At 34.8% G+C, this 14,667-nt stretch overlaps 1 protein-coding gene across 1 annotated transcript in view; it reads right to left on the reverse strand.

The window, feature by feature from the left end:
• The window catches only part of SESTD1 (SEC14 and spectrin domains 1), a 46,495-nt gene extending 32,334 nt beyond the window's left edge, over nucleotides 1–14,161 (reverse strand). The window contains exons 1-4 of the mRNA XM_009706310.1: nucleotides 14,107–14,161; nucleotides 8,085–8,193; nucleotides 4,470–4,560; nucleotides 2,283–2,396 (exon numbers count right to left, since the gene is read on the reverse strand). Coding sequence (XP_009704612.1) covers nucleotides 2,283–2,396; nucleotides 4,470–4,560; nucleotides 8,085–8,193; nucleotides 14,107–14,161 — 369 coding nt within the window. The remainder of the gene's footprint in view (nucleotides 1–2,282; nucleotides 2,397–4,469; nucleotides 4,561–8,084; nucleotides 8,194–14,106) is intronic.
• Nucleotides 14,162–14,667: the final 506 nt, after the last annotated feature.

Genomic DNA, 14,667 nt, shown 5'->3' on the forward strand with positions numbered 1-14,667 from the left:
GAAAAAAATTAGTTTAGAAAGAGAAACCAAAAGGTTTAGTTACACAACTCCAGTAGTTTATGCCAACATGATCATTGGCATAGAACATGCTTTATAAAATTAATTAGCTTACTAAATTTCATTACAGAATTATCATTTAATGACTGTTAGCCAATCCTTAAAGTCAAACAAAAAAATCCTTTTATTACCATAGCCATGTAAAATTATTCCTGCTTCATTAACATTTTTTCTGTAGGCTTTCTGCTTATTTGTCTAGAAATAGATTCTAGCTGAGTCACAATAAAAAATCCAAGAAGATGCTTCTAGAGGATTACTTTCCAAACTAGCAATACCATGATGTATACAGTAACAACCACTGTATACAATTCTTTTATACTTCAACTTTAAAGGTTTCCTGAACTTGTCCAAAGACCACACTTACAGGTGTGCAGATGGGAAAAGAGAGCCTAAATCAGACAATAGGGACTGCTAAATAGGAGGTTCACGTCTATTACTGCCGCTCTCTGGACTTTGGTGTTTACCTTACATCCTGACAGCATCCATGTGAAACTGAATATTGCAAACTGAGGTCATTTTCTAAACACAACCTCTTAAATCATCCTTTTGAGTACAGATGGTTGGTTCAGTCTCTTTTTTTAATTCTCATCTTGAATGTGCTTCAAACAACAGGTTAGTTTATAAGAGGTGGACACCACCATACTCATGCTTTTGATTAAAGAAGCTACGGCTGAGCTTCTACATGCTGAACCTCAAGTTGGAAATATACTTTGACCATACCACTTTGCCAGTCCCCTCAAGGGATTCAGGTGAATGGACAGACAGACATCTGTGAAACCCAAGAGAGTTTAACTGTAATGCAAGTCACAAGATTATCACAGTTGGAACCACTTCCAGTAGCAAAATTTCAGGCACTTCACTACCTTTATAAGTGAGTATCTTGTGAGCTGCAGACTTTCAGACACACAAGTGGCTGTTCAGAGATTCTTGCGATTGCTCTGTTGAACTTGGGCTACTTTTCAAATCTGTCTTTAAAGAACTACTCAGAAAGAAAATACGATCTTCATCTGTAAGATAAACAACCTGAAGGCAAATGTGCAGGATTTCCTTACTTCTAATGTTCTAAAGCAGATTACAAAAAAATGAAATAACGTAATAAAAGAAATCTTAAAGTAGATTTTAAAAAAAAAAAAAAAAAGTTTTGTCATCTGTTTGACAAAATCGATCTTATCCCTTACCCCAACACTCCTTCAGAGCACTTTCACATGCAGAAATTGTTTCCAAAAATGAAGCCACCTATTCTAGGTAAAGTCCGATACAAGACTTAACAAGACAAAATTCATATGAATTAACAGCATTATATCTAGATGAGAGTCTTTAGATTTATATTATTTAGCAGTTACACAACTTTTCAGCTGCCACCTTCCAATTCCTGTTTTCCCTGAACTAAGTTTTCTACAGGTGTATTCAAGACTGTTATAATCTTACCATCAGAAAGAATTACATAGCATTGGGACAAGGCTACATAATGCTTTCCTGTTCAATCTCTTTCACAAAAAAGATGCTCTCCAAGAGCTTTATTGTACAAAACAAGTATACATTTTAGTATTTGGTGAGCACAGCAATCCTGTTGTAGTTCAAACAAGATTAGCTTCAAAAATGATTGTAAAGATTGATGATACAGATAATTTGCTAAAAACAGGGAAAATTGAGGTTTCCATTAACCTCCCAAAAAGATAAAAGAACAGAAGTGCTAACATTAGTGTGTAATCTCTTGTACACCCTCAGTCTCACAAGCTAAGAACAATATCAGCTTATATTTGGCAACCTGAAGGGACCTATAACCTTTGTTACTAATGTCAAAGAACTCAAAAAATGAGAGAAGATGCATGCAACAGCAACAACATGTTCTTCAAAATGGTTACTACTGATTTAGTGACACCATACAACATGCATCTCTACAGTCTATTACAGAAGAGTAATGAAAAAATTTCACACTAAATCCTGTACAACAGTTTCTTACTCAAAACATCCACAATAGGTATCAAACAACTTTACCCTGCTGCTGAGCAAAGAATTAAATGCCATACATTTTTAATTTGAGACCTACTTCATTTAATATTCTTATTAAAGAAAGAAAGAATTAAAAGGCTACAGTGGTTTGTTAAGTATATCCACAAAGCATCTGGAATATAACTACTTTTAAACGGATATTAATTTTCATCCAATTATTCTAGTACTCCAGAAACGGTATTTTGACTGATGTAGACAAAAGTTCTACATACCTCAAAGCCAAGTCTATCTTTCTCTTTCCAAAAACAGAAATGTGTAACCTTCTTATCCCAAAATTCATCTGGCTTTACTACACAAACAAGTGACACCTCAGCTGGAACAACATTCTGTAAAACAAATAAAAAAAAAAAAAATCAGTAAAACATTCAAGATTAAACCGTCATTTGGACTGAAGTGGAACCTTCAAGTGGAACTGAATTCCACTTACATGTTATCATCTATTCAAGAACTTAAAATTTACAGACAGAAATTAAACTAAGTCTGTTGCATTTATCTCACATGTTGGCTCCATCCTGCTTTGTAGTGGATTGCACTAAACTTCATAGCAAAATCGTGTCAGAACTGAAAAGAAAATTTAACCTCTTTACTCCCAGTCCTGAGGTCTAACCATTAGTCCATGCTACATCAGTATGAAAAAGACATGAATTATTGGCTAGACTTAATTTTATTTATGGCATTTAATAAGACAATAAAGCTTTCTACCAATGTCACTTGCTATGTAGAATGAAATATTAATCAAAGTTAGAAAAGAACTGCATACTTTGTTATTATCACATGTCAAGATTACATCCTATACTTCTCAGTACATATTGCTTAGACTAGAATGAAAGAGCTTAATATTAACATTTCATTGTATTAATTCATAAAAATATTACCAGGAAAACATTCCTCAGCCTAAACCAGTAATTTCATCTACCAAGTTGATTTTATGTTGTCATATTGAATGTAGATCAAGGAACAGAGTCTTGATTACTCCCAAGTCATCAGCTATAGCAGTAAGTGAGTTACATAATCACAGTACTGACATAAAAGTGACACAATCCATAGGATTTCTCCTCAAATACCTCATTTATTTATAAGAATAAATAAAGTTAAATACATCCAACTTGGAAATAATAGCACTGAAAAAAGATATTTCATTCTTGCACCATTTTAAGGAATATGCAAAACCAGTTTAAAACTAGACAATATTTTTAACACAGAAGTGTCTGTTTGATGACCAACCAGCACCTCTGAGAAGTATGTGTGTCCAAGCAGAGAGAAATCTCAAACCGTCTGTGCAAGTGATTAGTTTACATAGGAAAATCTTCTTTATTGCTCGCTTCTCAAATTAAAGATACAGATGGGCAACATGTTTCTGTAGACTTCACACTGGCAGGAAGTACGCTGACAGGAAGCCAGTGAAATCTAGGCACGGACAAAGAGCTACCTTCCCCACTAGATGAAGTTCCCACTAAATGTCACAACTGCACCATTAGCTGAAGTGAAAGCTCAGTCAAGATCATAATTAGAATATGGTGGACCAAATTACTGTAAGTCTATTAATAGGAATGCTCTCTTAGTCAAAAATAACTGAAAGACACCTTGAAACAGACTTAAAAACCCAGGAGTAACAATGAACTAGTAGGATTACAAAATGAAATTATTCATATTTTGCACAGTTTCTGAGGCTTCATCTAAGTCTGAGTGGAAAACTGCTCTGATAAAGAGAAATCATCTGTGCAGCAAGAAAGACAAGTAGTCCAAGTTCTCTAATCTATTCAGAGTGCTGTATCTTGCATTTTCTTTGACTACAGAGACCAGAAAATAACCTATACTGTTTGGCAGAAATAAGACTTTATTGTAACACTACAATTCTGAAAAGCTAAAATAATAAATTGTTATGAATTTCTTTAATTGGGAATTGGCACTTTTTTTTCTTCTCCTACTTTGTATACCATCCAGAATGTAATTTGTGATTAGGAATATTATACACAACAAAATCAACTATAGCCAATTCCAATGGAAACCAACTAGTACAGCATATTGCGTCAGAACCTGCTCAGTTGCACTGTCAATGTGAACTGTTGCCCTGCAGACACATTCCTACTGCTTACAGTAGATGATGCCAGGAGCATATTTCTCTATTTTTAAAACTAAAACCCTGTTTTAGAAAGAGGTCTACAATTGTGTGTTCTCAGCATCTAATGAATTTGTCCCTCACTTACATAAGGTGTATCATCCGCTTTTCAGTTTCTTCCTGCACAGAACTCTGTCACAGAACCACATTTTGTGATTTTAAAAGGCCATAAATTGTCTATTTCTCAATAAATAAACCACTGCCTCTACAATAACACATATATTGGGTTCACATCTATAAAACTAATCAGTCAGCCATGAATGTATAAAAGTTTATTTACCTGTAGCATTAACACAACTGTCTTTACCACATTCCATTGAGATTTTCTGCCATCCACTATCACAGTAAATCCTCTAGCTTTACACTTCTCACTAAAAGAAGAAAAACACTTAGAATAAAATAAAATCCATGAACAAGTGTCATACCACAATGACTTTGAATTTTAACTCTACCAAAAAATACATAGGTTTTTTTACTTATAAAAACAATGTCTTATGAACCTTAAGTTTACTCATTTAGAAATAACTTTCAATTTTAATGCACTGGCATATTAATAGATATTCCAAATTACAATTTTTCAGTAGCACTGAAGTGTATTTCATAATACAAGCATTTATTTAAACTTTAGCAACCCTGAAAAGGTTTCATAACTACAAACTTTGCAACATTCTCAGAAAGAAGAGGTCAATTTACAGTTTCATAAGGAAGACAAAGGGATGACAGTTTTCACAAGGTTATCTGTGAATGGGCTCAGATTTGAGGATACCGCTACATGTCAATTGATGCATGTCCAAGCAGGAAACCATCTAAACATGCTTAAATTTCTTTCCTGAACAAACGAACTAGAAACTGTAGTGCACAAAAAGCCTCGACAAGGACAGAGGCTTTGCATATGGATCTACAAGAAAGAGTATTTTAGACTGACATAATCTCTTTTTTTTTCTAGCAAGGTCTGAGTCTGTGTATACTACCAAAAAAAAAAAAAGTCTTTCTGAAAACAGTTAGCCGCGAAGCCAAAAAGGCAAAGGTACTTCTGCCCAAGTACCAAATGGGAGAAAATAGTGAAAACTCCTCACTCTGCATTCCCACAAAGATCTCTCCAACTTATTTCTAACAGAAGCTGGCAACAAGGTGCTCACAACAGTTGGGCATTGTTCAATGGTGGCAGCAACCTCTGGACATCACCAACAGCGTTACCTTCTCACAACTAGCACAGCACAACCAGAAGAGGACACGGAAGTGAGCCCATAATTTTAGCATTAGTTACCATGTTAGATACCATGTCTCAGGTCAAAATTTTTGTATCTGGAAAAGTTATAAGTAACTAAAAACCGTGACATTTACATGAGGTAGAAAAGCACTATGTAATCTTTAGCACCCAAATCTGCAATAACAAAACAAAGCCATTCCCTTGGTCTCCTTAGCTTACAAAAATCAAAGCAACTTGCATGTAACAGTAAGCATTATGCTTCACACTGAGAAATCTGACTTTTATTTATTTGATGCTTAAGCTGAGCTTCATCAGGTATGGGTGGAAGACAAATTTATCTTGGAATTTAAAAGGAGAGGAAAAAAGTCACTTTACTAGTCTATTTAGGAAAAAAATAATTACAAAGTTGGCTGCCAAGCCATACACACTTTTGGTTTTAAGGTACCTCTAAGATCACATGATTTTTCTAGAAGCACTCAGGCTTTATGCGTGCAACGTTTAATCAGAATGAACTCAAAAGGCACGCTCCTACTACTTTTAAGAACAGGATGAATAGTGTTACTATAGCATCCTGAGACATGGCTTCCTTAGGCTCACTGGAATCTGGCAGTATCAGCATCTGCCCTTCTCTGCTACTAAGCCTATTAAAAAAACAGAACACCCAAACAACCAACCAAATTCAAGAGTGAGCTACCACCTCTGAGAAGTTCAGCCAACACAAACATAAATGTTTGCATGAAAGTTAAAATAAATAAAAAAAAACACTTGGTGATTTGAGCCACAATACAGGCAATACAACAAAGGAAGCAAATTTTAGTATGCACAGACAATAGCATAACATTGCCACTCTTATTTTTCTTGGATTCTGAAGAAGCCTCTTCAGAATCTGGAAATTTTTAACAGCATCAAAGAAAGGAGTAACAATAGACTTAAATAGTAGGGATAAGTTGTCTGAAGTTTTAGGAAAGCTTTACACACATACTTCCCCCACACTCCCCCCTAAAGAAATTTTACCCAAGACACTATAAACAGTTATGCCTCTCAAATTTTGGACCCAGCTATCCATTAATAGCAGAATGGAAAGCAGTTTAGTTACAACATATGTCATGCACAACTGAATTAAGAGTTAAGCATATTAGGTTACCTTACATACAGAACTTGGGGAAAAAAATAACATTAATGTTTCTCGGACAGCTATCTGGGTTTGGGACAACATCCCTCCCCACACTCTTCCTTTTTCCAAACACTGTTCAGCAAGTCTTTCCAGAACAAAAAAGGCAAGCACTTAAGCCAAAAAGTTTGCACTTCCCCCTAAAAACCAACATGCAAACAAAGATGGCAATGATTTTTCCATATTGCCACCATAAAAGAGAGGCTATTTTTTCCACGACTGACAAATAGAACATTAGATGTGGGAACACTGAACTTTGCTTTCAAACAGATTTCCCAGTTTGTACAATGTACAAAGAGTACTTTGGTTGAATTTTCAGACAGCTATTTTTACACTAATATATGTAAAAACATATATCAGGATGAGACTGTGGAATAATTAACGCTTGCTAGAACAACAATGCCTGCATCTGTTCCATAAATACAGCCAAGTTCTTAAGTCAATGAGATGACTTGCACAGATGATCATTAGGGATTTTCATCACTTTACAAAAGACAAGGAGTTGTTTGAAAAACCCTAAAACTTCCACAATTAAAATGTTGTGCAATATACTCATATACCTATTGATGTTTTACCTGTAAGCAACCTGAATTTATTCTTTGTTTCTCTCTCCCCACAGGTTTGGTTTGTTTGGTTTTTTTTTTTAAACAGACTTAACTACAAAAATATCGGATCATTTAATTGTGTTTTAGAAAGATTTATAGATTGCAATAAGTATGCTAAACAGTCTTTAGTTATGCCATTGTTCCTTTGTTTCCAGAAGAGGAATTTAAAGGGATATAAAAGCAAGCATTTAGCTGAGAGGCTTCTTTCCTTTTTAAATCAGTGGCACAAGACAACAAAACAAAGCTGTGATAAAGATCGAGCTCTGGATCTTAGGAAGAAAATGCAGTTAACTATGCTAGGACCTAGAACTGTCACTATAAGCTTGCAGGGTTACACACACAGAACTTAATCAATAGTTTTACAGCAAGGTCTGGATGACAGGATACTCAAGTCACCATTCAGCACATTTAAGCAGCATCTTAACTTTAAACATTTGAGTTGCTCACTAACTTCAGTAAGACTTCATATGTTTTTAGACTCAGTGCACACTCAAGTGGTACAAAGATTAGGCACATGAAGTAAGAAAGAGGAAGCTTTTTTACTTTGGGCAATGCTACCTTTGCAAGCTTAGGAGTTTTATTAGAATGGTTCATTAATTTACACAGTAATTTAAGTACATTGTCATTAAAAAGAAATTAGCAAAGACTGCCCAAGAAAGGAGTGAGGAAATACACAAGATGAAAAAACCCCAAAGCCAGATATACAGAATAAAAGGACATATGCAAGCCTTAGTAGATATCCCTTAGCCTGTTGATTTGTATGCTTCTAAGTCAGACAGACAGTATCACATTTTAAACAAACATTTATGTGAAATTAATTTGGTATTGAAAGGCAAATAAAAACAATAAAAAGATCCCTTCCACCTCTGGAAAAGAAGGTAGCGCTGAACAGAATGCCTTTGAAATCACCTTGGGATACTCAGAAGGTAGTCTAGTGTGACACTCAGCTCATCCATACTCGTCTGTTCAAGGCATAATGGAATTGTCAGAATGAGGCCACTTCGTCTGTCCTTCCCTCCTGTTTCAGGGGACAAAGTCATTAGAAAGGTAATATGATGGCTTTAAGGTAAAAGAAATACTTTGTAGTTACGAGGTCTCAAAATACATCATAAAAGTAATCTTTAAAGTTGCTGTGAAAATCACAACTGACATTCCACCTCTCAGTTGTGAGGATTCATTCACCACATTAACATTTAAGGCATCACCAAGCCTTCAAAGCATAGGCTACATCTGTAGCTGTCATAGTCTAGTACTTTCAACATAAACAACACACAGTAAGTTTTCCAGAAGCATTATTTTTGCACATATAAATTACATCATTAAAAAGTATCTCCTAGACCTTTTATGCTACCAGCCTGACAGAAATCTCATAAGCTTCCAAGGTGAGCATGTACCCAGCAGCTCCAGCTAGAGCACAACATCTCCAAGAAACATCAACTGCACAAAGGAGTATCTTGTACTACACAGACTGCTCATGGCACATACTCTGTAGTTCATTCATCAAATGCGTAAAATTTCCAGACCTACTTACAAACACATAACAGTCATCTCACAATTAAGATAAATATTTCCAAGCAGTTGCTTTAATCTCCATACACATTTTCAAACCCTGCTGGTAGGAGTTATACAAACAGTATCAGCAATAAAAATACTGAAAGAGCTGGCCTCACATCTATATGTCCATTATGAGATCCAGCAAGATCAAGTGTTAGGTGATGTTGATGTGCTACATTTAAGTGGAATGCCATACAACTATGGTTTGGTTGGTTTTGACTACACAGACTCTCAAGAGTGTTTCTGGAAAGATGCATTTTTTTTAAAAAAAAAAATCTTTGAGGAAAGATGACATTTTCCCTCCTGGTCTTTCTTCTAAAAGACTGACTTTTGAGTCATAGGTATGAACCAGTAACCAAAATGGATTTGAACTAGGTTCTTACTGAGCTTAAATTGAACTGAAGCCAAATCCACTGAATACACAAGATCACATGAAAAATAAATACTTACAGAGCTCTCTTGAAAGGGTCAATCACCAAGTACTATAGAGTGACTGAAATCAGGTGTGCAGCTGACTTCTGTTATCACCACACCTCCAAGTACAGAGGTATCACTCATGACCTTTTAAAGGCAGAAGGCCTTGAGACCAAAACATTTGCCCCTAAATGGCTGTTAACTCAGAGGATTAAGTAAAAGGGACAAAGGTAACTGTGACATCTTTCCACTTAATTTGGAGCAACTCATCTGGTTCGTGTATCCACCATTTTTAGCAAAGCACCTCGTCTATTTTTTTTTTTCTCTCTGCCCTTAAGTCTTTTACTGTCTATAACCACTAAAAAGAAAAAAATACCTTAATTTCAAAACCCAACCAAATATTTTGGTGGTTTTTTGTGGGGGGAACAGGAAGGGAAGTATGAGAAGTGGGGAAGGGAATTTGCACATGAAGTGAAGAACATTAATGAATCCAAACATACTCCAGAATGATATGGTGCTTGAGATTATAACTTATCAAACTACAACTTCAATCACCTTAAAGTTTGGAGATGGTTTTTTTTAATCCTTGAGTATTTTTTTTAAACTAATACCCAAAGTTTTAATACACTAGCTATTTAAAAAAAAAAAAAAAGAGTCATGTAAGCATATATATGAGGCAGTTGCTAAACTATTTTCTCCATATTTTAGAAAAACTACAAAAACAACCACCTTAGCTTTATTTGAGGTGAAAAAGAACCAAAGTAAATTTCCATAACCTGAGAAAAAACACCTTTATTCTCAAATTATGTGTTATTCACATCATTAAAGCCATTAAAACATGCTTTTGCTTTATAAAGTTACTTAATATTCATAGAACTGAAGTTCTATCTAATCAGTAAGAACAACTTTTCACAGAATAGTAACAGTTGTGCAGAAATAAGCAAAGAGCACAAGTATGCTTGCTGATGCATACATGTACATTAACATAATTTGATAAGAACTCCCCCCATCCATTAGAGATGCAGGCAAGATAGTGAAAAAACAGTTTGTTTATACAACATATGTTGGCATCTTAATTGCAATAAGTTTTTTCCTGGTTTCCAAAGCTGTGCAAATTCCCTAAAGAGTATTAAAGCTCCACTGGTATACATGTATTTACACATCTTCATAAAGGACCTACTGCTTTAAGTGGTCCGTTGCAATAGTGGTGTTCCCCTTCCTTTCTCTTTTTTGGGAGGAGAATTGTTGCTGGAAAACAGTAATGTACTTTTTAATAACTGTATTTCCAAACAGAAGAATTAAAGACTGGTGCTACATGAGAAAGGACAAACAGATAGATCCTTTCCACAGAAACTAAGAGGGAGTCACAGTCTAAAGCAACCATTGTTTACAGATTGTCCACCCTTGTCTGTTTCTAAATGGCAGAAAGCCTGAAAATTCAAGTGGGGAAGCGGGAAGGAAAAAATATCTCAACGCTTTAAGAACTGGACAATTGTTCTCATCTGTATACTTGGGAGTGAAAAAATAATTTCTCTGCACTTGCTACACCGTTTAGCAAGCACACATTAAATTCAACAAATAAAAGGAAAATGGTATATTTGTGGATACAAAATGATAGTTCAGAAGCCATATTGATTCAAACGTAGCTTGTTAGCCACCATTTCTCAACAAGAATAAAACATTAAAATGAATAAAGAATCCTTTCCTTAAGTCTTCAGGCCTCATTTGGTCTTTCCTTATCCATAAGGTAATCCTTAGAGAAGGGAGGGTAGCAGTTTTTAGGAATATAAAAAATAAATTTGTTGAAACTAAAATTTGCAACAGCCAAGTTCAAAAATGGGTTACACGTTGTAAAATGGAGGAATTGTGAAAAATCACTGGAGCTGAGAAGCAAGAAAACATTGTCACAAGTATTAATAAAAATTAAAACCACAGACTGGACAGAAACTGGTGATGAGGTTATAAAGGTATTTCTACAGGGAATCCTAGAAAGGTTGCCTTGAACCAACTTCCAGGGTGCAAAACTCCATAAGCCATGGCAGCAGCTCAGGACTCTATTGGGTAATATATTTGTAAGAATTGTATCTAACACTCCTTCTCCTCCCTTACTTACAAACTCACAGGTGGAGCATTAAAGTCGTTCATTTTAAAGAACATATACATGACTAGGGAAGGAAGGGTTTGCAGAAAAACAAGTTTTCTTCTTGCATTTATTGCAAGTTATTCTTACCATAGCTGATTCATAACTGGAAGGGACTTGCTGTGTTCAAAGTTACTTCTGGATTTATGAGACAAACACCAGCCTCCACAAAAGTAGTTAACTATTAATAGTAGCTCATGTTCTGGTTACACAGACTTGAAAGACTCCAGTGTTGAAGAGGGTCGAACTAATGAAAGTTTAGAATTGGTACTTGAAGCCCTCTCATGCAAGATACTAGACACACAGAAATTCTCACTTTTATAACTGGATTTAAACAGCATTTGCTGAACTGACTGAAAAAACACAAACCAAACCCAAAACCTATAATCTCTTGATATTTCACAAAAAGACCACAATAATCATCTAAATTATTCAGTTTCATGACAAGTCATCTTGTGTAACAACGGACAGGTTTTTCTCCCAGCTTGTAAACACTACTAGAGATTCAAATATTGGTATTCTGCCTGCACTGTGATTTTTGTGGAGCTTTCTTGCACTGAAATATGTACAGATCAGGTAAACATTCTGTCAACCCGTCATAGCACAAAAAGAGAACATAAGAGTAATCACTGATTCTTTTCCTCGCTGAAAAGTGATGGCCAGTCATTTATATAAAAGATAATTGCTGTCTCTTTATCCATCTAAGAATCATTTTAACTCAAAACTGTATTTTTAAAGAAAATACTGAAAAAAAAAAACCTGAATGGGGCTTTAAAGGAATATTACCTAAGGTTACCAGTTAAGAAGTGATGGCTATCATGGATGTAGTCTAACATTTCCCAATACTAACACACTAAACAATAAGAATTATTTAATTACACAGTAAAGTTGTTCTTTGATCTTGGCTGTATCATTTGTAACTCCTTTCCAAAAACTAAAGATATTATAAATATTTACCACCACCTTCAGAATACAACGTTTAGTGAGATAAACCCAATCACATTGTGATTTTACGTGTGGTAAACAACACTTTGTCTAACAGAAAAGCACTACACTCAGACTATCTGAGTCTTTAGGCTTAGAACTAAACCTGAAAAATAAAATAAGGGAAAATTAACTTCATGTGTGTTGCAACTCAGAGGAAGTGGTGTAGTTTATAAACTGAAAATACGCTTAAGTTAAGGAAAGCGACTAAAAGGATCACAGAAAAAGAAATTTTTATATTTATTTCGCACCAAAGTGGTTGTTCAGGTTTTTTGCCAAGTCAGTAGCTTGCCTTTTTTTCCCTGCTATTTGTAATGATTGAGCAACATGGAAGCTACACAGCCATGGATTCCAAACTCGAGGAGACACTGCTCCATTAGAAACCACTCTGTTTTGCTTCCAGAAAAAGAAGGCAGGGCCAACATTATTTGTACCAATTTAACTAAAAAATGACAAGAGACTTCAACATATAAACACTGGAGAATGTTTTCTAAAATACAAATTTTCAGATTATTTGGTTTTAATCATTAATATGTTTTTATTTGTGAAACTATATGGAATAAAATTGCTTTAAAGAGACACTATGAACTGATTTCTCTGTCAGGTTCCTTTACTTATACTGAAGAACACTTAAAACAACTACTGCATGAACCTTTACCATTCATAAAATTAAAGCATCCATTAGCACTACACAATTCCAAAAAGGTCCAACATACTTAGAAATATGTAGGTTCAAAAAGGTTCCTAGCATTTCAACAGCCACCCAATAAATTACTTTCCACTAAGAACATCTATATTGAATATCTGTATGGATCAGGTAGCTTTAATAGCAAATTGAAAGTGCACTCTAGTTAACAAGAACTTCCCCTTACAGTACAACACTGAACCACCAATATACTATGCATCAGCTATTACTACGGAAGAAATTGCCCACTGTCCAAGGCTTTAATGTAAGTTGAGTTTTGGGGGGGTTTTTGTTTGTTTTTAAACAGGAATTGTTTGATTTGCAATTGCTGGGGACAGCGGGCAAATTCAAAGCAAAACAAACTCTAACAAAAGGAACAGGTTTCATTACTCAAGTGACTGGAGTACGCTAATCTAGACTAGTTAAAATAAAAATTAAATCAAAGAACATTTATTTATGGCAACACTTGTCAATCTGTGAAGTTGAGAAGTGTTCTGCTAGTTATCTATCTACTCTAGACAATCAAACACCAAGAACTAACACAGCTATCTATGACAGCAGTGATATCGGCAAGAGAATGTCATTCATCATTTTAAGTATTCTCTTTTGTTTTTCTCTGGCACGGGGAGGAGAGAAAGTTACCTTCAACCCAAGATTCAAGAAGTTTTAATAAATACAATGATAATTCCAGCCTTGAATTAACTATTTGGCAATAATCAAAATGTTGCCATGCATGACTAATTCTGCTTCCATCCATTTCTATGTTGGAGAAAAGACAAAAGTGTAAAGAAAGGAAAGCTTTTCTAAAGAAAATCCTGAAAATATTGACTCTGTATTTCTAAAACCACATTTTAAAAAACAGAAAGGATTATTCTTGGATGTCTGCTAAATCATCATTCTTCTTTATACAGAATGAAAATTCATGACATCAACTTTGTGGGTTGAGTTACAAGTTACGTGAAAACAAGTGCTAAATGCCAATAGCAATAGTTTGGCTAGTAGATTAAAAGTTTCAGAGATCCTCTTGAAATATGACAAAGCGCTAACCAACAACATATTTTTGTTAAATACATCCAGCAAATACAAGTAACGAACCTAAAAATCCCATCCAAATTATGCAGAAAGGAACCAATTGAGGAAAACAGAATCCATACCTGAAAGAAAAGCCAATTTTTTCTTCAGAATGGGTAATATTACTGAAGCTTCCATTCTACTTCAGATAATTTTCACAGCTCTGAAACACAAGAAGTTAAAGTTGTCAAGCATGGGAAATCAATTACAACATTCCAATAGAATAAGCGCACTGGCCAAACCACTTTTGTACTCTTCTGAAGGAAGGACAGAACACTAATCAAAATCCAAAGTATTGTAAAAACTGAAGAAAAAACATTATCATATACATTTTTCCACGTAAATCTTTATTTAAAGATTTGATCTTCCTCATCATTAAAAAAAAGAAAATCATAGCAGAATCTCAACCAAGGACACTGAGATAATTCATATAAAAGTCCTATTTCCCAATCTCATTAAACTGCAATTATTTTACAGGTAGATCATCTGTTTGCTCAGTCATTCAGACACAAAATAATTGTAAATAAAATTACACTTTTGTATAGTCTGTCTTGTATTATCAGGAATATAATAATTATTTACATACGTTATGCTGCATTTATGTCAGGACACTGCCATTAGTAGGTCTTCAATTAAAGAAAAAC

The sequence above is a fragment of the Cariama cristata genome, unplaced genomic scaffold (genome assembly GCF_000690535.1).
Source record: "Cariama cristata isolate BGI_N322 unplaced genomic scaffold, ASM69053v1 scaffold35978, whole genome shotgun sequence".
In the NCBI taxonomy this organism is placed as follows: domain Eukaryota; kingdom Metazoa; phylum Chordata; class Aves; order Cariamiformes; family Cariamidae; genus Cariama; species Cariama cristata.